Source organism: Chlamydotis macqueenii, chromosome 19, assembly GCF_036417535.1.
Source record: "Chlamydotis macqueenii isolate bChlMac1 chromosome 19, bChlMac1.mat, whole genome shotgun sequence".
NCBI lineage: Eukaryota > Metazoa > Chordata > Aves > Otidiformes > Otididae > Chlamydotis > Chlamydotis macqueenii.
The window spans coordinates 5,591,084-5,612,521 of record NC_141574.1 but is presented as its reverse complement, the minus strand read 5'-3'; the positions used below and the strand labels follow the sequence as shown (position 1 = coordinate 5,612,521).

The window sequence follows — 21,438 nt, the reverse complement described above, 5'->3', positions numbered from 1 at the left end:
CACTTGGCTCCGCTCAGCGTACGAACAGGCAGAGCCTAGAGAAAGGGCTCTGGCGACAGGCAGGTGGCCTGGCTGAGACCTGACAAAACTCATTGTGCAAAAAAAAGCCCCTTTAGTCAGGCCGCAGGACCGTGCCCCAGTTTCCCCCCGGGGCGGGCCAGCTCGCTGCGGTAAGCAAATGCCAGTGTGAGGGAAGGGATATTTTCTGCCCCGGGCGCCCCGCTCACCCTGACAGCAGGGTTTTATTCTGAGCCTGACCCCGTGCCAGCAGCCAGGCAGCCCCGGCAGGACCCACCGCCCCGGCTGGCAGCGGGTTCTGAAACCCAGGGTGGGTCGCAGCCAGGGCCTTCGGGGAGAACTCCCCGTCCCAGGGCTGGGCACAGTGCAGAGGAGCACTCGGCCGCCAAACCAATCCTCCTGTTGCGGGGCGCGTCACCCTGTCCCCAAGGGGTTTCCTGTCTGTCCCCCTCCTGCCCTGTCACTTCAGTGCGAAACGCCGGCACCCAGAGCGCAGGCTGGGCACGGGGGTCCGGAGACGAACCCGCCCGTGGGTCAGAGCCCCCAAACCCTCCACGCAGCCTGGCACCACCCCGAAGGTCCCCGGAGAGCACCGGCATCGGGGTCCCTGGGGGGCTGCAAGAAAGAGACCCCGGCCGCCAAAGTGGCCCAGACCTGGCCCCCACGTGCCCCCTTCATGCTCCCGGGTGCCGCGTTGGCCGTGCTGGGGGTCCCTACCTTACCGCAGGATCGGGGCGAGCTGGGAGCGGGGTTTCCGGCGGGGCGAGCGCAGCGCAGCGTGGTGGGAGAGGCACTAGCGGGGCGGCAGCCGGCGGCGCGGGGACAGCTGGGCTGATAGGGCCACCCTAAAAATAGCCAAGGAATGCGAGGGCCCCGCCGGCGCGCGCAGCAGCCGGAGGGAGCGCTGGGGGGGACACGCGGGCAGCGGGGCCTCGTCACCACCACCGCCGCCGCCGCCGCCGCTGTCGCCGCCACTGCCGGAGGAAGTGATGTGGGCTCGCGGCAGCCCAACGCCGCGGGGGGAACTGCCCGGCCTCCATCCCACCAGCCGTCCCGGGGGAAGTGGGGAAAAGACATCCCTGGGCCAAGCGCGGCCGCCGGGAGCCACGGAGGGTCTCGTGCCACGAGGGACGGGGTTGCCCGGGGTCCGTGATGGGGTGACCAGCATCGTGCTGGGCAGTGCAGCCCTGACACCACTTGTTCCTCCCTTCGCTTTGCCGTGAGCACAACGGCCCCAAAAAACGCTCCTGGGGACAACAGCCCGCTGTCCCGAAGTGAAGGCCAGCACCGCGGATGTGTGCCGGCCTGGCAGCCCCCCGGCACGGCGTGGCAACCCACGGTGAAGCCATCTTTGCGGTAAAGTTGCCTTGGGAGGTGCAAGATCTCCCTGGAAACAGCAGGAGCGGGATGGTGAGCAAGGGGCCGGGGGCCTCCCGGCGCGGTGCCTGCCGGGAAGAGGCCAGTGGCAGGGAGCCAGGCACGCCGGCAGCGCGGAGGAGTGGCGGTCACCACCTGAGCACGGGCACGGCAGGGACCCCAGCCAGCGCCTCAGCAGGTCTCTGCCCGACCATGGGGACGCAGAAGTGCCCCCAGCCAAAATCTGCTCCTGAAGAAGTAGTGGATCCTGGTCTGACTGGGAGGGCTATGCCGATAGTGGGCTGGAAATCCCCGTGCCGGGGACGCCAGCACCGGGCCACGTCCCTCCTGGTCCACGTTAACGCCAAATTTCGCAACGCTGTCCTAGGGCTGGCACCTCACAGCAGCCCCGGCCCCTCTCCGCACCGCAAACGGCAAACACCCACGGTAGGGCTGGCACGATGCAGTGAGCATGCTCGCGGTGACACCGGTGTCCCCAGGTAGCGCTGGCACCAGTCGCCGGGTTATTAGCAAAAAAGTCGCTGTCCCGTCCCCTGGCAGCAGGAACGAGCAGCTTTGCCTGCAAATCGGAGCAGGGTCCAAGTCACCGGTGTAGCACCCTGCAGCCGCGCTGGGTTTGGCGACAGCACCGGCACGCAGGGCCAGCCACGTGAACCAAACCCACCCAGACCCGGACAACACAATGGGGTCCTGCCATCCCGGGGGGTCCCCAGCAGCCCTGGGGCAGGGCACGGAGCCACCGGGAAGGAGCCTGGCTCCATCTCCACCGGGACGCCCAGCCTGGCCATTCGGCAATGGCAACATTCCTGCCTGGTCAGCAGATTCCTCTCATTTCTCCGCTGGGAACTTCAGCAGGGATGCATCGGCCCTACAGCTGAGCCCAACGGATACAAGTCCCCTTCCCAGGGCCCCTTGGGACCCCCACACCAGGGCACCCCGGCGGCACCGTCCCGACGGCGAAGCCAAAAGAAGAGCGAAACCAAGAACTCCCCATGGAGGAAGTGTGGAAAAATGAAGGAAGCGCCTCCGGCACGATGAGAGTCCCACAGCCCCCACCCTGCGTCACCCCTGCCTCCCCACATCCCCACTCCGGTGGGACATGGCGCACGGCAAAGAGCCGGCACCCAGCCACGCCGTGGCACGGTGGCCTAGCACCCCGGGGCCAGCGACGTGCGGGGACCAGGGTGCCCGCGGCCAGCACGGCACGCAGGGTCTGCCAGCGCGGCCGCTGAATGCCTGTGGTCCCGCCGGAGCGGTCGGAGGCGTTTCTGGAATATTTCTGCCGGGTCGGCGCACGCCTAGGCCCTGCCAAAGGAATTTCACTGGTAAATAAATAAATACAAGCGCGGAGCAGAGCCAGCCCAGCTGCCCCGTGCCGGGAGCAAGGCCGGGACACGGGGAGGGTGGTTTCACCCCGTCCCTGATGCCCAGCCACGCCGTGCTGCCGGCACCCCGCAGCACCAAGGGCGCCCTGCGACACGGCAGGTGCTGCCCCGGCCCGGCTGCGGCGAGGGTCCGCGGGGACGAGGGCGGCTCAGCACGGCCCCTGCCGAGGGGGTTAAACCCCCCCAGTACGGAGGGAGCCCGGCACCATCCCTGCTCCAGCTGGGGAGGGGCTTCCAGAGCAACAGCCCAAAATATGTCTATAATTTCCTGTTTCAAAAAAGATCATTTTTATTTAAATTAGGACCAGAAACATTCCAGGGAGCTTAGCTGGGCCTGTGGGAGAGCAGAGCCTCCCTGCACGCCGGCACCTTGCATGGCCCAGCTGGGTGAGGGACCGCCAGCCGCACCCTGCACCGCAGCCTTGCTTCCCCAGCACCAGCCAAGCCGCGGCACGGCCCCCCAGTGCACCCCTGCACCGTACGGGACAGGGCCAGCATCCTGTGCCGGGGGTGCCCGTGCTGCAGTGGCACCCAAAGACGCCAAGGACATGGTCACTGCCACCCCTCTGGCCGCTTTCCTCCGGCCGATGCCATCTCACCGCGCCAGGACCCGGCGCGAGGCCATACGCTGCAGCCCCCAGGCACCAGTGTCTCCTCTTCCCCCTTCCCAGCTGTAGCGCCGCGCTCTTGGTGGGCACAAGCGCCTTGCCGGCACCCGTGTGTTGGCACGGAATAGGCACCGGCGTGGTACGGCAAGGGCAGCAGCCGCGTACCCCAGCCCCACAGGGTTATCCGGCCAGGGCTTATCCCGGCGGCACAGCCGGCATTGCCCAGTGACGCCTGCCGGGCTCTGGGTAGGAGGTGCCGGAAAACCAGCGCTCCTGGAAAACCAGCGCTCCAGCCTGGCACAGACTGCACCCCGCAGCGCCAGCGCCTGCTTGGGGAACACACGGAACCCCACGGCCACTACCGTGGCCACCCTTGCTCCATCCCGGCCACCGCTCCGTGGGACGGGGCCTCGCTGCACTCAGCATGGCTCTTCCCAGTACAGACAACCTCCTCTCCCTAAGCAAGGCTTGAAAACACACTAAACGAGCCCAGTTACAAGCTAAACCAACACCACGCTGCTGCACCCCCTGCCACCACGAAGGGGGTCCAGCCCTGCAGGCTGTCAGCATTTGGGGGGCCTCCGCCGGGATGCCGGCCGGCCAGGGCGCCCGTTAGCCTGCGGCAGGGTCAGCAGAGCCGGGCGGCTGGCGCAAGAGATGTGGGTCAGCCAGCCATTAAGTTTCTATTTATACAGCACCAGCCGCACGCGCAGGGCTGCGCACGCCGTCGGCAGCTCTGGTCCCCCGGCACACCACCCGCCGCAGTCCCCAGGGAGGAATCCCAGGCAGGGGAGGCCGAAGTGGGCAGCGCGGCAGGCAGCAACCCTCCTTGCAAGCAGGGTGAGGGATTTCCCAGCAAAGCTGCTTTCCCTGCCGGACCGTGCTCTCTCAGCGAAGGGATGGGGACGGATCTCCCAGGTGACGCAGAGCCAGGCTCCTCCGGAGCCCCTGCCAGACCAAACCCACGCACGGAGCATTTTGGGGGGCGAAACCCACCGGTGCCAGTTTGCAAGCCCTGATGCAAACTCGTCCTTGCAGCTGCTCTGCATCGCCCCTGCATCCCAGCACAGCCTCCCGCTGCTCCCCACACATCGCTCCCGGCCGGAGCAGCTCCGGCACCCACCAGTTTGCACGGCCCCTGCCAACCCAACCGCTTGCTGCGAGGATGCTGGCGGCCGGCAGAAGCCCAGGGCATTGTCCCCACGGCGGTGACAGCGTTACTCACATCCCAGGCAGCGTGGCGTGTCCCCTGGCCGCCCCGCAGCCAGCAGCGGCTCAGCTCGCTCAGCTCCAGGATGGGCTGCACCTTCAGCTGCACCGTCTCCCCCGACTGCCGGATCATCTCCACGATCTCATCCCGGGATTTGTTCTCCACGTTTCGCCCATTGATCTCCACCAGTCGGTCACCCGGCACCAAACCCAACGCCAAGTCTTTGGTGCCGGCTCCGGGTTCGGCGAAGTGCACGACGCGCCGGTACACCTGCCCGTCGGGGGCCCGGTCCAGCATGGTGGTACGGCGTAGGGAGAAGCCGAAATCACCGGTGTTGCGCCTCTGCAGCTCCAGCTGCCGCGGGGCGGGGGGCTGCGGGGGCACCACGGCGGGCAGCCGCAGCTCAGCGGGGAACCTCTTGCCGATGAGCTCCGGCACCCTGGCACGCAGGGAGGCGGCAGGAGGGGTGCGGGGGTGTCCCGGGGGGACCCCTTGCTTTGCGAGTTGGGTCTCCAGCGTCCGCACCTCCACCTGTGGAGAGGGGGCTGCCGAGTGCTCCGAGGGGGTGGATGTCTCTGAAGTGCTCTCGTCCCGGCTCTTCTGGGAGAAGGAGAAGCGTTTGACAATCATCTGTGAGTTCTGCTTGGCCAACGAGCCAAACTTGGCCGCCCGCTGCAGCACCGAGCCCTTGAAGTTGGTGTCATCCACCTTGAGGTCATCGCTGGAGCTGGCCGTGCTCAGGTGGCCTGAGTCCAAGATGACGCTGCCCCGGTTGCTGTCAGAGTCGATATCCGTGAGATGCAAGTCAGAGCCGCTGGCCACCTTGATGGGGATGGGGTTGGAGATCTCCAGGCGGGTCTTGGAGTCCCGCTTGGAGGCACGGTTGAGGTTGAAGAAGCCCCGGCGCATGCTCATCTCCTCCAGGCTCTTGAGCTCGGCCGCTGACATCCGCTCCTTCTTCTCCTTCTTTTCCTTCTTCTCCTTTCGGGCCCCATCCTTCTCTTTGTCCTTCTTCATCAGGTTGAACATGGTGGAGGGGGGGCTCAGGGTGCGCTCACCCCCGCTGCAGGGCGCTGGTCGGGGCGCTGGTCACGACGTGGCCGCCTGCCTGCAAAAGGACAGACGGGCAAGGGTGCAATTAGACAGCAGCACAGCCAGCACCCACCCCACCGCCCCTCGCTGCGCCCTACGGCTCACCCCCAGCCCCACGCCACGTCCCGGCGTCCCCCCGCTCCCCGGGGTCTGCAGCACCGCGGGGTTCTGAGACCAGTCACCTTGTCCTGGCTGGCCACCAAGCCGCAGGGACGCAGCAAGGGCGGCCCCGCACCCCCACGGATGCCCTGAAAGAAGCCCAGCAGCTTGGCACCCCCGCGCACCCCCATGCCAGCACCGGGGCTGACTGCGAGCGAGACCCCCAGCATCTCCGGCAGCTCGGGAGCCGTTTCCCAGCAGCACGGCCGCGCAGGGGAGGAAGGTTTCCCAGTTGCATTTGCTGGCACGGACGCTCCTCAAGTAAAACCGCCCGTTCCTGCCGGTTGCGGCACCCCAGGCGTCCTGCCCGCCGGTTCAAAAGCCCCTTGTTGAAGAAACAGAAGCCTCTCTGCCGCCCGGCCCGGCCCTGGCCACCGCAAAGCCGTGGGGGACAGCCGCGGGTAGCGTCCCCACCGGGGAGGGAGCGGGAAACACGGCCGCTCTAATAAACAGGAACCTGTAAAATCACATCCCTCCCAAACACTGATAAGTGTCTAATTTTAGCCAGGGCAACGCAGAAACTCGTGACGCTGCCGGTGACCTCCAGGAACAGTCGCTCTTTCATTCAGGCGCTCCATGCAGGGCGGGGAAGCACCCAGCCGGCGGCAAAACCGCGGCCCGGCAGAAACCCCTGCCCCCTCAAAAAACCCTGCGTGCGCCCAGCGCCCAGGGGCACCCACAGCCTCGCCCCACATGGGGCTGCTATGGGACCCGTCCGCCCCCCGGGGCAACCAGTGCCCGGCAGCCCCCCCGAAACCTCCATCGAGCGCTTGGGCTGCAGATAAACAACTCCAAACCGGAGCAGCCGGCCGGCAGCGCCGCGTGGGACGGGCTGACAGCTATATATAACGGGGCAGGAAGCCGCGCAGGAACTGAACCTCGGCACAAAGGACAACAGGAAAACTCCCCGCGCTCGAAGCATCTGCTTTAGAGCTCTCCGACGGGTGCGGGGATGAGGTTTGGGCAACCCGCGGGGACAGGCGGTGCTGCCCATGCTGTCAGCGCGGGCTCTGTGGGCACCCTGAGCGTGGATGCCGTGCCGTGCCGTGCCACGCCAAGCTGCATCTTGGCTCCAGCGCAGCACCAGAGCAGCATCACCACCACTGCCTGGGCCACCTTCCTACGGGGGCATGCGGTCCCCATGGCTCCTGAACGCACCCAGAGGGAAACGGGGAACCTGGCTTCCCCTTGGCAAAGCCACACGGGTTCAGGGGACGGCAGGGGACTGCCCGAATCTCGACCCTCGAGGCCAGGGCAGGAGCATGTGTGCCCAGGAGAAGCCTGGCCGCAGGGCAGGCAAGGGCAGGGCTCTGCAAGCCGCCGCACAGTGCCAGCCCCAGGCACGCGATAGTCGAAGAGGCGAGAGGAAGCAGCCGGAGGGACGAGGTCCGGCACGAAGAGTGGCCATATGGCTGCGTTCGTCCGCTCCGAGCCTCCCGTCCACGGACAGAGGGGCTGCCATGGCTCTGCCCGCAACGCTCAGCCCCGTTCCCCTGCAACACCCACAGCCAGGACCTGTGCTGGACCCCAAAATACGTCAAAACAAGCCAGCTCCTTTCTCCTCTCCCAGCAACACCGCCTGCGGTGTGACCGGTGACTTGAGCCCGGGGACGGCGCAGCTCCTTCCCCTGACCCGCAGCAGGTGCTGCCGGCAAAGGGTCCCGCGAGCACGCCAGCTCCTCCGCAGCGGTGCCGGAGCCTCAGCGCGGACAATGGCAGGGAGGGAGCCACCGTCCCCTCCGCCGTGACATGCGCCATGATGCCCCAGCCACCTGGGCATCCCCAAAGCAGTGCTGCCACAAAAAGCTGCACCCCCAGGACCACCCCACGCTCACCCCATGGCAGGGAGGGGGCCGCCGGGACCCCTTTCCAGGTTGGGATCGGGGACAATCGAGAGCAGAGCTGCTCGGTGGGCAGGTGCTGGTGAGAGCCGAGGCGCTGGGAGGCAGGCGGCCGGCGCGCTCTTTGTCCTCGGCGGTTTCTCTCCCCCGCACACACGCTCCCTCCCAGCCTTTGTACGCTCAACAAAAAGGGGGAACAAGCGTTACCAGCTGCATCGCTAATCAGGCAGCGCCGGCAGCCAGCAGCCGGGCCGCGTGCGCCCCACGCAAGGCAGAAGAGGGGTGGTGGGGGGACAGGAGCTTCGTGGGCTGGGGCGAAGACCCCAGCATCACCGGTGTCCCTGGCCCGAGTGGGATGCCATCACAGTTTGCTCCCTTTTCTCCAAAGAGGCTCCCGCCAGCAACACGTGCGCACCGGGGATGCCGGATGGGCGCAGCCCGACGCCGCGAGCAGGAGGCGGCTGCTGAGCGTCTCCTCGCTCCTGAATCAGACCCAATGCGCCTTCCCTGACTCAGCCCGGGCTCGGGCCGGGATTACCCATCGCCAGGCGTGTTCGGGGCAGCGGCGTGCGTGAGCCATGACAGGGAAAAGGGAGAGGCACCCGTGGGCGCCGGCTGTGCCCAGCGATCGCACGCAAGGACGCTGCCGTGACACCTGGGCTGGCGGGGGACAGCAGATGTCACCTTGGAAGGGCCGGGTGGCAGAAAGGGACACTCAGCTCCAGGCCCCCCATCCCAAAAGCGCTCCCTGAGACCCCAAGCAGGAGCTGGGGAGGGGATATACCCCCTCACCTGCCCACCACGGCCAGGAGCCCCCGCTTCCCTGCCAGGGCGCCGAAGAAGTTTCAGCAGGGAGGAAGGCGTTCACTGAAACTCCGGGCCACTCCTTCCCTCCCTGAGACGCAATCTCGTCCGACACGCTCCCCGCGCAGAGACCTGCAGCGCAAGTTTCCCAGTCGCCTGCGCTCCCCGCTCTACTCCTCGCCACGGTGCCAGCGGTTGGGCCGCTCTCGCCCGCTGCTTCGGCACAGGAGCACAGGCACAGGATGTCACCTCCTCGGGCGCAGCGCGTTGGGGTACCCCGCACCCCGGCTGTGCCCAGCCCCGCAGGGACGCCGCCGCGCCAGGGTGCTGCCGGCAGCGATGCCCAGCAGCCGGCCCGGCTCTCGCGCAGGGGAGAAGGGCCTGACCTGTGCGATGGCTCCTTGCCGGACGCGAGTTTTCCACAGAACAAGGAAATTTAGGGGTTTTCCAAATCCCTCTGCACTGCCTGCCCTTACGGACAATGCTGGGACGCGTCAGGAGGAAAACACTTCCAGATTTACCCGAGTCACAGCCGGGATGTGCTGCCAGGTTGGCTCCAAAGCTGGACTTGGGGACCTCCTGTTGCGGGAACCTCACCTCCAGCAGCAGAGGATCCAGCCTGGTTTCGAAGCATCACCCCGGGCCGGCGGCAGAGGCCAGGAGGGTGCACAGGGTGCGTGCGTGGGGTGCAGGCACCTGCCTCGCCCCAAAGCCGAGCAATAAACCAGCCCAAGAGTCCTTACAAAACACAGGTGGCGGGGCAGTGGTGGCTGCCAGGCAGGAACGAAATCGGGAGACAATTAGCGACCGGCGCGGGGAGGACAGATGGGTCACAGGTCCGGCGTCATCGGGCACACGCCTTCCCCACCGCCCGTTTCTGGCCCCCAAATTTGCAGCCTGACCCGCCCCGGACGGCTCAGCCCTTAGCAAAGGTGAAAGGCTGAGCCACGGCTCGTCGGCGGGCAAAGTTCAAGGCTGGCGCAAGCGCTGTGGGAACACTCGGTTCTCAGCTGGGGACGTGGCGGTGGGTGCTGCCGGCTGGGGGTCCGGGGTGCGGGAACACCGGCTGCCGCCTGCCCTCGCACACCCGTCGCCAGCCCACGCTTTTCTGTAATTGCCCTAAGTTTAGCTCCGGCGCTCGCTGACCAGACGATTTGCATCTCACAGCCTGGCTGGAAACCACACTATTTCTGGACGCGCGTCCCAGCCCTCGCCCGCCGCTCTATATATTTATTCCTCCCCGGGCAAATTAACGCGAGGGCAGGCGCTGCGGCAGCCGCAGGCCCCGCAAACCCCCGCCTTGCCCCCGCAATGCAAAGCCACCCGCCAGCCTTGTGTCACCCCAAAAAGGGACGCAGGTGCCAGCGCCACCGGCCACGGCGGTGACGCTGTTAACAGTGAGCCAGGCTAACGGCTTCGGATGCAATTCCCGGGAAAGGCCCAGGCTGGCGGCTTCTCCCTGGAAGGGGGGCCGGCCCTGAGGAGCCCTGCTACGGGTGCTGGGGCACCCAGGGCTGGGGGAACCAAGACGGTCACCCCGCAGGGACAGGCCGGCTGTGTGTCCCCCACACCCAGAGTGCACACACACCGCACGGGCACAGCTGGCTCCCCACAGCACCCAGCTAGCACCAGGGGGGCGCACGCCCCTCCAGCACCCCTCAAACACGCGTGTGGTAAACACACAGGTGCTGTCATGCAACGGGGACGGGGGGCACGCACAAACACGTTCTGGGGGTGTGCACAAGGTGACAGCGTGGGGCCGGCACACGTGCACACGCATGATGCGTGCACGCACAGGCATGCACATGCATGGTGCATGCACACATCGGCATGCACACACATGATGTATGCACACGCATGAGGCACGCAGACATGCACACGCATGATGCACGCACACACACATGATGCAAGGGGGATGCACGAGCAAGACAACAGCGGCCCACGCGTGCACACGCACCCCGCAGCAGCACCGGGGGGGGGACCCGCACACACGCACCCCCGGTCGTGCAAGGCGGGGGCACGCACACACACACGCACACACGCGCAGGCCCGGCCCGCCCGTGGGGGGGGGGGGGGGCGGGGAGAGGGGGGGGCGATGCAGCCGCACCCCGCCCCGCGCCGCTCGCTGCGCGCCCCCTGCGCGGGGGTCCCGTGGTACCGGTAGCGGTGAAGGGGTGGGGGGGGGGGGGGAGGGAGGCGGCGGGTACTCACCCGGCGGCGGAGCGGGGCCCGGTGCTGGTTGCGGCGGTGCCGGGCCCCGGCGGCGGCGCGGGGCGGGGCGGGGAGGGGCGGCCCCGCACCGGGGCGGGCACTGCCGGCTCTGCGCGCGCCGCCCGCCGCACCGGGCGCAGCGCGGAACGGCGCAAAACCGGATCAAACGGCCCGGCACGGCACGGAACGGAACGGAACGGCGGCGTCCGGCGCAGGCGCTGCGGTGAGCGGCCCCGCTGCGCAGCGGGCACACGCAGCGCGCCCACCCCGAAAGCGCACCGTGCGGGTGCGCGCACCGCGGGTGCGGGGCGCGGGCTGTGACACGGGGGGCGCGCGCGGCTGGGGTGCACCCTGCAAAGCGCGTCCCTTGCTCTCCAACCGCAGCGCGCCCTCGTGCACGCACTGGGACACGTGCGCGCACGGGTTTGCACGGCTGGTGTGCACACACGCGCGTGTACGGTGCGCTCACGGGCACGCGGAGTCCCTCTGGCACCCCCCCCGCACACCCCACACACCCCCCAGCCCTCGCCCCGCGACACAACACACGTACGTCGCCCCAGTGCACACACACGCTCCCGCCGTTCTCCTCTTCGGAAGGATCCGATCAGGAGTGGGTGCCCGATTCGGCACAGGGTGCCGGAGCGGGGTGGTGGGTGCCTGGCCGGGCCTGGGGAACGCAGAGCGGGACGTGGTGGAGGCGCCCGCAGAGCCGTTTTGTGGCGGGTGCTTGTCCCCATGCCGCCTGTACCCAGGAGGGTGGGAGCCTGCGGAAACAAGACTCTTCAGGACGGAGCTCGGCTGCCCAGGCCGGGACACAGCGCGTAACTGACGATGAGCATCGCTCAGCGCACCCGTCAGCTTTTGTTACCCCCCTTCCACTCGTGTCCAGCTTTGGGACATCGCATTGGGGTACGTCAGATACAGCCAAAAGCCTGCGGGGACAGGGGTCTGCCCCTAGCGCCACCCCAGCCACCTCCCACGGCTCCCCATCCTGCCCTGCCGTGCCCCGGAGCACCCACCCCAAAACCCTGCCACCGTCCTGAGCCACGTGGCCCTGGCTCTCGTGCGATCGGGCTGCAAGCGTGACGGGGCGAGGGGGACTCAGATCTTCCCAGCGGCCACAGCCTCACCGCCCTGCCTCGCCGTACGGCAGTGCCGGGCTGCGCGCTAGCCGGAGGCTGAGCCGTGCCCCCGCGAGCACTAGGAACCGCAGCGGGTTCACCCCCCCATCCCGGGACAAGCTTGCCCGGATGTCACATGCCCCCGTTCCCACGCAGCAGTAAGGCCGGGTGCGGTTTCCAGCCCACAACGTGTGCCCAGGACACGGCCCCGACGCAGCACGCGTGTGCGGGAGCACGGCAAGAACAAGCTGGCAGCGTGCAAGGGGCCGAGGGAGCCGGCGGTGGAGGAGATGCAGCCCTTGCAGCGGCGGAGGACGGCGGCAGCAAGCGCAGGCGCCTGCTTTTGTCACACTTTCCTTTGTCCTAGGCACATGGCATCCAGCGCGGGGAGCCGCAGCCATCCGGAGAGCAGCGACGGGAACGGGTAATCCGGAGGGGAGGCAGAGCCCCGGCTGGGCTGGCAGGAGGGTTTTCCGGCTGCGGTGGCGAGGGGACACGTTGTGTGACTGCACCATTGCCCCGCTTCCCCCGGCACGGGCGGGTGAACGGCTGCTTATGGCCTGCGGCAGCTCCGGCTTCCTTATCGCGCCGGGCAGGCGGTGGCAGAGCTGATGCCGGTTGGAACCGCCGGGCTGCGGGACAGTGTGGGGTCCGCGGTGGCTCACACCGCCCTGCAACCAGCAGCCACCCAGCAGGCCCAGCTTCCTGCCACCTTCCCAGTGCCAAACACCCCCGTCCTTCCCAGCAAGGTGGCTGGACGACCTCGCCAGCCCCTCTCCCGCTGCCCTGAGCAGCTCTCCCCTGGTACGGGGTTTTGCAAACACCAGCAAACCCCGTGCCTGAGGGAGGTCTCCACATTGCCCGTGGTTTTCTAGGGAGAAGCGGGACAGAGCTCCGGCGCCAGCGGCGTTCCGCGGTGCCCTCGGCAGGCGCAGACGGCTGGCCGGAGCAGCCAGGGCCTCGAGCTGAGCTGGGAGGGAAAGCATCTATTTTGCAGTGCCGCGGGGGTTTCCTAAATAGGTCACTGCTTTTTTATAGTCTCTGCGATCCAGAAAAACCAGTTGTTCCAGACAACCTGTGGACCTGCCAGCATCGTTGCAGCGGGGGCTCCCCCGGTGCCCGCCGCTGTCCCCCTACGTCCGCGCTGCGAGGGGGGGACTTGCCCCACCAGCGGTGCTCGGAGTGAGCTGGGAGAGCGGTGGTGGAGCCCACCACACCCCGAGCCGTACCTGGGGTCCCTGCTCTCTGCCGGGGGTGACCTGTCCCCAGCCATGCCAGATGTGGGGTGTGCAAGGGGGCTTTCCCCCCACCCTGCTCCTGGCCTGGGCTGGCTGCGGGCTCCGGGCTTTGCCCTGGGACCGTTTGCAGCCAGAGCCAGCATTCTCTCTTCGCAAGGGGAGCCGGGTGCCCGTGTTGGGTGTACAGGGGCGTGCGGTGCCGTACAGGGGCGTGCGGTGCCGTACACCCGCCGTACGCCCGCATGCGCCGGCTGCAGCGCGGGCTGCTCAGGGTGAGCTCTCCCTCTAGTGGCACCGGGCCCCTGGCAAAGCCTCCGCACCGCCGGGGTGGCCGAAGCCATGGTCAAGACATGTCCGAGGGTCTGGAGCGAGCCGAGGGATCAGCTCCAGCCTGGCCTCCTGCTTGCAGCCAGGCCTGGGTGCATATGGCGGGGTGCCTGGGGTCTTTGCAGGAGCGTACCCACCGCCAGCCCACCTTTTGGCAGCCCCGCAGAGGGCAGGTGGCCCTGCTCCTCCTGACCCCACGTTTGCCAGGACATGGTGGTACAGTCAGCCAGCATGGCACGGGAGCCGGTGTCAGGCTTTAGGGGTGCAGCCCCACAGCTCCGCTTCCCATCATTGTCCCACTGACCCCATCCCCGTCCCCCCGCAGTGCCCAGCTCCGGTGCAGCGCATGGCAGCAGTCAGCGAGAGGAAAGATCCCCCCCTGAGTCCCAGCTTCCCCCCACCATGGTGGAGCCCTGCCCACAGGAGGGGTCCCCCAGGACCCCGCTGGACCCCCTCGGGCTGGGCTGGGCGGGTGCCATCCCAGCAAGTGTGGCCCCTGTCAGGGTCCCCCCGGGCTGGGTGCCAGGGTGTGCGGCGGGCATCGCTGACGGGGCGCTTTGTTTTGTGCCGGCCGCCCAGCGAGGAGACAAAGGGAGCAGTCAGACGCAGGCGGTGCATTGTGCCGGCAGCCATGCGCTGAGGCAGCAGCCCGCGCCGCCACGCTCGCCTCATGACCCCAGAGGGCCTGGGCCTGAGCCCGCCATGACACCCTAGGGCCTGTAGCACCCACCATGGCACCCCAGGACCTGCAGCACCCGCCATGGCGGGACCCTGAGGGAGCGGTGCTGCAGGGAAGGGGGAGAAGGTGTGGTTGCCATGGTTACTGCAAAGCCTGAGGCCTAGGGGTGCCTCGTTGCCATGGTTACCGCAAGGCCTGAGGCCTAGGGGTGCCTCGTTGCCATGGTTACTGCAGGCCTGAGGCCTCCCAGGCCCATGGCGGCTCCCCGCCCCGGGCATGAGGCCAGGGCGGTGGCAGCACTGTGTGGAGCCGAGGGCAGCGAGCACTGGGGCTCGGTGTGGCCGTGGGGCCATGGCTGCCGGGACGGTGAACAAGAGGCCCCACACCAGCTCCCACGGAGCGAGGAGGCGCAGTCTGGCAGCCCTCCTTGCCTGCCATGGAGCTGTGGTGGGAGGAGGGTGTCCACACCGCCATGGGGACAGGGACCCGCCAGGCGGAGCAAGGCGATGATGGTCTCCAGTAGACACCCCGCCGAGCCCACCACCCACGAGGTCTCAGCCCACACCATCCTCACCGTGCCACCCCGCACCAGGGCCGGGCCAGCCCCCACGCTCGCCCCGTGACGGCGCGGTGCATTGCCCCTGGAAAATGCCAGAGCTGTCAAACTGTTGAGTCATTTGTGCCCAAGATTATCTGTGCAAACAGCCGCCCTGATTATTTTTTTTTTTATTATCAAATTTTTTTTTTTCTTTTTCCCTAAGAATGTGGCTCAGACCATGGGGATGAGCAGCTGAAATCTCCGGGGATCAGCAGGACAATGCCAGAGCAAGCATTGTGCTGACGGCTCTGCAAACGCTGGCACCGGCTCCCGGCCAGCAGCACCCTATAAAAGCCGAGCCGCTGAAGTAGGCAAACATTACATGGGCGAAGCAGCAGTAACCGCCTGAGCTAGGTGAGTCCTGGGACCGATTCATACCTCTCCCGCCTTGCCCGTGGCTCGCCCACGCTGCCGCCGGCCAGATGGGCAGACACCCTTCCTCCTGCCTGGTGGCAAAAGACACCCAGAGGGACCATCGCCATTTCCCGTGGCAAAAGACAGGCTCACACGTCCCTGCCGGCAGCCGGGGTGGCTGAGAGCCCCTCTACCATGGGGCACCCCACTCCTGGCACCCACCCGGCCCTGGCTCCCAGCACGGCACACCGCTTGGCGTCTCCCACCATGGCTGGGGCTGTTCGTGGGAGCCCACCGCGCCTCCCAAGGGAGGCATAGCCGGGGCGCCGGGGCAGGGAGAGGGGCGCAGGCAGGTCTGTTCGACACCTCCAGGCATGGGGCAGCCCGTGCCCACCACCGCAGCTCCCCATGCCGGCTCAGAGCTGCTTTTCCTAGCGATGGCCTGGCCTCGGGGAAGGAGAAGAGGGAGCCGGGCACTGTGCCGCAGCCGGGAGGAGGGAAGGAGCACCGCGGTGGCGGGAAGGGAGCACCCTGCTTCGGATGCGTCCCGCAGCCCCCGCTGTGCCCTCCACCCCACGCTGCAGCTAGCAAGAGGGTCTCGCTGCGGCTGGCATGGCTTGGCCCCGGCAGCGGGACGGCTGCCTTGGAACAGGCGCCATGGGCAGTGGGCACAGAGCCGTCCCCCGGCCCCACGAGCAGGCAGCAGGGATGCGCAGGGGCACGCTGCAGTGCAAACAGCTTTTCCTTCCTCCTCCAGACCCCGTTCCAGCAGCAAAGATGGCTCAGACAAACCCTCTGCCTGTCCCCATGGGCCCGTGGAAGGTACGTCCTCGCACCCCCTTGTACCTCGCCTTTCCGGTGTGCAGCCGGGGAACAGGGAGAGGGGCAAAGCCAGTCCTCTGCGGCCAGGAGAGCCGCACAGCGGGCAGCGAGGCGGCGGGGAGCGCGGGAAGCAAGGCACCCCCGTTCTTTGCCCACGGGAACTCGCCTCCCGCCTGCTCAAACACCTCCCGGGTGTTTTCCCTAAGCCTCTTTGCAGCACCCTGGCCCAGCCGTGCCCTGCTCCCAGCAGCTGTGCCGTGCCAGGCAGTCACAGCCGTCCCCAAAAGCTGCGAGCTGTTTATTTGCCCTCCGCCGTCGGGGCGGGCAGGGGCAGGCACGAGGGCTGCAAAGGGGGCGGTGGGCACGGCGGAGCGAGGTGGGGAGCAGCTCTGGGAATACAGTTCGAGGGAGCAGAGAGGGAGAGGAGAAGCACGTCCGCAAGTGGGGTGCACCCCACCGAAGCCCGGAGCTGTCGTGGGAGAGAAGAGCATCAGCCACAGCCCCCCGGGGAGCTCCCCGTCGCCCTTTCCCCCGTTAATCCTCTTTGCCCTAGAGCGTTCGGAGCAGAGGCCGGGAGAACCGCCAGCCACAGCCCTGCCACCCGCCCGTCCCAGAACGGCTCCGCTCCTCTCTCCGGACGGCACCGCTGCCCCGGGAACTGATCTCCGCAGGGGTGAGCAGGAGAGCGGAGCAGGGGCCGGCATGCGGTTCCCCCGACGCCAAGGCAGGGCACCGCGGGGCCAGCAGTGCAGGGATGCGTAGAGGCCTGTGGGGCTGCGTCCCAGCCCAGAGGGGTGTTCGGTGCAGCCTCCGGGCTCTTCCCCGGACGGAGCGAGACCCTCCATCCCAAAGAGGAGATGCTGAATCGCCTGGGGCCGCTGCCAGGCAGTTCCCAACTCAGCAGCTCGCTCTCCGTTCCAGATCACCGTGTACGACCAAGAAAACTTTCAGGGCAAGAGGATGGAGTTCACCTCGGCCTGTCCAAACATCATGGAGTGCGGCTTCGACAACATCCGCTCCCTGAAGGTGGAGTGCGGCGCGTGAGTACCCAGCGGCGGGGATGCTTTCCCAGGCGGGCTGGTGGGGCGAGCGGTGCCTGAGCGTGGAGCGGGGCCGGCTGTCCTCGCTCCACCAAGCTGGAGCCAAGCGCTGCAGCTGGGGGAAGTCAGGGACGGGGGGTCCCACCCTGCCAGGGTAGAGCAGCAAGCCCTGAGCCGCACTGACACAGACAAGGACAGCAGCAACGCCTTTGGCATCATCCACAGCTGCCTCCCGCGGGTTTGGAGCTCCCTGGTGCCCCACAGGGATGCTGCCCAAGGATGCAGCGAAGATCAGTGCTCAGCGAGTGGCTCTTGAGCTCAGCCTGGTCCCCGTCCTACCCTGCGTAACCCCATGAAGCTCTTTTCACGAGCCAGGGCCCAGCCCTGCTCTGCCCTGTGCTCTCCCCGCACCGTGCAGCTCCCCAGGGCCAGAGCAGAGCCCTCCCGCAGCCCGCGCTGGGCTGCCCCAGTCGCTGGAGGTGCAGGGAGCAGAGCCAGGCCTCTCCCTGCCCACAAGAATCTTCCCCGGCACACGGGAATCTTCCCTGGCAGAGGCACAACGTCTCCCGAGCTGCTCCGAGACGCTGCGCGTAAGGAGCGGTCCCCACGGCAGGCATCCCGCTGGGGCCGGGGAAGCAGACAAGATAGATTTGCGCTGCTATATTTAGGATTTGTAATGCTAATGGGATTACCGCGGCATGCGTGCTCCCGCCGTAATCAGCTCGCTGCTCCAGTTGACGTGTTCCTAATCAGGCTGCTCACCTTGCACCAGGCGAAGCCGACTGCGGGACGGGATAGGGGCTCAGTTTGGGTCAGTGGCAAGAGGCCCTCGACCCCCCCGGCTCAGCCTGCCCCTCAGCACCCCGCGTACCCCATAAGCAGGGGGGCTGTGGGCTGCACAGCCTGTGCCATCCTCCCTCCAGCCCCCAGCCCAGCCTCTGCTGCCCTGCTTGGCTCGGCTGCGGCTGTCCCGTCCCCAGGCCCTGCAAGAGGACGAGCCCTGGAGAGGTCCCCACCCTGGGGACACGCAGGCTTGCAAAATGTCCCCTGCGGGGCGAAGGCATCCCTCTCGCCACTCCATGTTTGTTTTCAGCGAAGAAGGGGACCCAAAAAGGGGAAAGGCAACAGCTCCCTGCCCTGCCCGCAGCCAGATGGGTTCTGTGTTAGGAATTCAGGTCTTTCCAGCTGTGCCAGGTTGTAATTGGGAAACGAGTAAGAAATGAGGCCTGTGAGAGACTAGGGCAGCCACAGGTGTCCTGTGGCACCCTAACGCGATGCCGATCCACATAAATAACCACAGAGCACGAGGGGAAAGTGAGCCACCCTCGTAGGCTGGGCCCCTTGAGGGAGGGACCCCATTGCCCGCTGCAGCCTGGGGACCCTGCCAGGCGTGCAGCCTCCCAGGCACCAGAGGGGGTTACGCGCTCCCCGGGTGCTCTGCCCACATCCAGCACCGCTTCCTTTCCTCCTGGGCTTGCAGGCAGAGGCCAGACCCCAGCCTCTTCCTTGCACCTACATCCGTGCCCCGGTGCCTAGCCCCGAGCGGGAGGTGCAGAGCCGCCGCAGGAAGCCCTGGCAGCCCTCGCTCTGTTTTTGCAGCTGGGTCGGTTACGAGCACACCGGCTTCTGCGGGCAGCAGTTCATCCTGGAGAGGGGAGAGTACCCGCGCTGGGACGCCTGGAGCGGCAGCAACGCCTACCACATCGAGCGCCTGATGTCCTTCCGCCCCGTCTGCTCTGCTGTGAGTGTCCTGGCTCCAACGGAGGTCTCGCAACCCATTAAAATGTCCCGGGCAATAGCACCAGGCCAAGGGAGCGAGGTTAGGAAGGGCAAACACAGCCACGCCAGGGGCTCTGCGGGTGGCAGAGGGTCCTCGAGGTGGGCTCGGCTCTTCCCTCCCGTGCCCAGCAGGACTGGCTGTTGCTGTCCCATTTTCTGAAACTTTCAAGGAAACGTTTGGGCCGGCTGTATGTGACCAGAGCTCGGGGACAGCCAGCCTGAGACTGTAGCTGTGCCATTGCTGTCACTGCCACCTCCTAGGCCAACCCCTGCCCCAGTGTCACCCCATTGAGCACCCCCACCCATCTGGGCTCTGGAAAAACCAGCCCTGGGGGGCTGAACGCCTCCCTCCCTCCCTTCCTTGGGCTGTGCACACAACAGCCCAGGAGCCCCTCCCAGCAACGCCACAGGGAGGGACAGCCGTTGCCCCACCGTCCCCACCCACACCAGGGAAGGACCACGGCCACCCCCTCAGCCCCTGCTCTTTCCCCCCAGAATCACAAGGAATCCAAGATCACTGTCTTCGAGAAAGACAACTTCATCGGCCGCCAGTGGGAGATGGGCGACGACTACCCCTCGCTGCAGGCCATGGGCTGGGCCAACAACGAAGTGGGCTCCATGAAGATCCAGTGCGGCGCGTAAGTGATGGGAAAAGGGCCAAGAGCAGCAGGGACAAACAGCTGCTGCTGCTGTGCTGCCACAGCTGGAGAGGGGACACCCCGTAACCCCCTTGCTTACCTCTTGTCGCCTGACTACTCCTTTTCTTCCAGCTGGGTTTGCTACCAGTATCCTGGGTACCGTGGCTACCAGTACGTCCTGGAGTCCGACCACCACGGAGGAGACTACAAGCACTGGAGAGAGTGGGGTTCGCATGCCCAGACCTCCCAGATCCAATCCATCCGGCGTGTCCAGCAGTAGCTCCCCACTTTCCAGTACATCGTTGCGAGGTTTCTAAAGCTCACCAGCTCCCTTTTGGTGCTAATACTCCCCTCCTGAAATAACCACCCCTTCTTGTACTGTAACTGCTTATGGACCACCACTCCCAAACGGTACCAATTGCCACAATTGCCAATAAACGTGACTGAAAGAAAAAATTAAACCAGCTTGGTGCTTGTTTGCTGTTGTGCGTTTGGATTTGAAGTCACACATCCCCATCCCAGTGGCGGGGACCGGAGCCACGCCCAGTTTAAGCAGGACGAAAGCCTGGCAGGGCTCACACCAAGGCAACTTCAACCCCCAACTCTCACACGCACACAGCAGCCAAATCCTTGGTCGTTGCAGCTCTGCAGCCGTGTGGCTTCCCCTTTCCCAGTCAAGGTAAAGGACGCCACGCTCCCAGCCCCCTGCCCTGCCAGGACCGGCACCCACGCGCACAGAGCCACCTGCGCCGCGCCGCTCGTAGGCTTTGTGGCCAACGTCACCAGGCCCACGGGACCCAAAGTCGAGTCGTCGGCCACGCAGCGTCCCTGGGCCAAGGGATGCTCCCTGAGAGCGCAAAAAAGAAAGCCACACTGACACCCACAAACTTTAAAACTTTTATTCAACAATTTACATCACTTATTGTCTGTCTTAACGTATTCGATCTACACAAATTTTTTTTTTTCCTGATAAAATAATAAAATTTGGATAAATTTTGAAGACCTGTTGGTGCAGAATAAACAAAATTTCAGGTAATTTTTTTTTTTTTTAAACATTTAGTGTGAAGTATGACATCATTGGTAAAGATACATCATGCCATTACAGCTCATGGACATTACCTATCCTTACAGTCCGTGACATCACCCATACCGGCGCAAGGGGCTGCGCCAGACACAGCTACAGCAGGTATTACACTAACTCTTCTAGCCACCCTCTCACGACCGGGAAAACGCCTACATTTTTTTCCAGCTGGGCACACAAGAGTGCATTAACCTAATCGGAAATACCGGGGAGGGGAGAAGGAAACAAAGACTACCTTTACCGATCCGTGTGGTCGCACGCTACAACATGGACAACAAAGAGGGGCTGCCCCTCTCCGCAGGTCAGAGGTAATTCAGCTCCGGAGCAGGCAGAGCACAACCCCTCACGGCGATTTTAATATACACCAGGAAACCGAACGAAATGAGAACTTATTGATGGGGTGGGGGGAGGTGGGCAGGAGAGGAGAGGGCTCCAGCCCCAGCTCGGAGTTGAAGCGTGCGGTTGTGTTTCGCACCGCCCTTAACACTGAAATAGTCAGGGGAGGGGGGAGAGAGGGGCATCCGTCCCCCCAGTAAACAAGTTGAGGACCTTCAGAGGCTCGCGAGCCGCTGAAGGTGTGTAAGTACACGTGTGATGGTAGATAGAAAAGCAGCCCTGTTCTGTATGAAAAAAAGCTGTCAAGTTAGTACAAATTTCTGCCATGGCGAAGGGAACACGAGGAGAAAGCTGTCAGGGTCCTTCTCCCGTCACAAAATCCCGACTCACCTGCACAAAGGCTCTGGGCTAAGCAACAAGTTTCCAAACGTGGTACCTGCAACCCAACGCACCCAACTCACGAAAACAAAACCAAAATAAAGCTCTCACCCCGGAGACCGGCAGGAGCCCCCACTCCAGCAGGGACAGCGAGGAAGCCTGTCCCTCCTGCCTCACAGTGGGAGTACGCAACGGTAGGGTTTCGCTTCGGGTAATTTTGCCATTAGAAGCCTCAAGTTTGCCTATGCCATCAGCCTGCAACGCGGCTGACTGAGCTCCATCCTCTCCTCAAAGCTGCTTCGCGTGGGGCCGAGCCGCGTGCTCCCCCGCCCTCACCTCTAC

General features: G+C 65.8%; 2 protein-coding genes across 7 annotated transcripts in view; one reads left to right on the top strand and one right to left on the bottom strand.

The window, feature by feature from the left end:
* The window catches only part of MYO18A (myosin XVIIIA), a 37,143-nt gene extending 26,365 nt beyond the window's left edge, over positions 1-10,778 (bottom strand). For 2 of the 6 annotated variants that reach the window (XM_086763321.1, XM_086763322.1), the window contains exons 1-2: positions 5,975-6,250; positions 4,614-5,706 (exon numbers count right to left, since the gene is read on the bottom strand). In XM_086763321.1, the coding sequence (XP_086619447.1) occupies positions 4,614-5,627 (1,014 nt within the window). In that variant the 5' untranslated portion in view covers positions 5,628-5,706; positions 5,975-6,250. Of the gene's footprint in view, positions 1-735; positions 832-4,613; positions 5,707-5,974; positions 6,255-10,705 lie in introns of those variants that run through there. The other 4 variants (XM_086763323.1, XM_086763324.1, XM_086763319.1 and 1 more) reach the window with 3 other exon arrangements.
* Positions 10,779-10,879: 101 nt separating this feature from the next.
* CRYBA1 (crystallin beta A1) lies at positions 10,880-19,756 on the top strand. The gene is made up of 8 exons (XM_086763044.1): positions 10,880-10,928; positions 12,194-12,250; positions 14,832-15,022; positions 15,780-15,844; positions 16,766-16,884; positions 18,484-18,625; positions 19,159-19,301; positions 19,434-19,756. The coding sequence occupies exons 4-8, from the start codon at positions 15,800-15,802 to the stop codon at positions 19,579-19,581; spliced, it is 597 nt and encodes a 198-aa protein (XP_086619170.1). The 5' UTR covers positions 10,880-10,928; positions 12,194-12,250; positions 14,832-15,022; positions 15,780-15,799; the 3' UTR covers positions 19,582-19,756.
* The last annotated feature ends 1,682 nt before the right edge of the window (positions 19,757-21,438 follow it).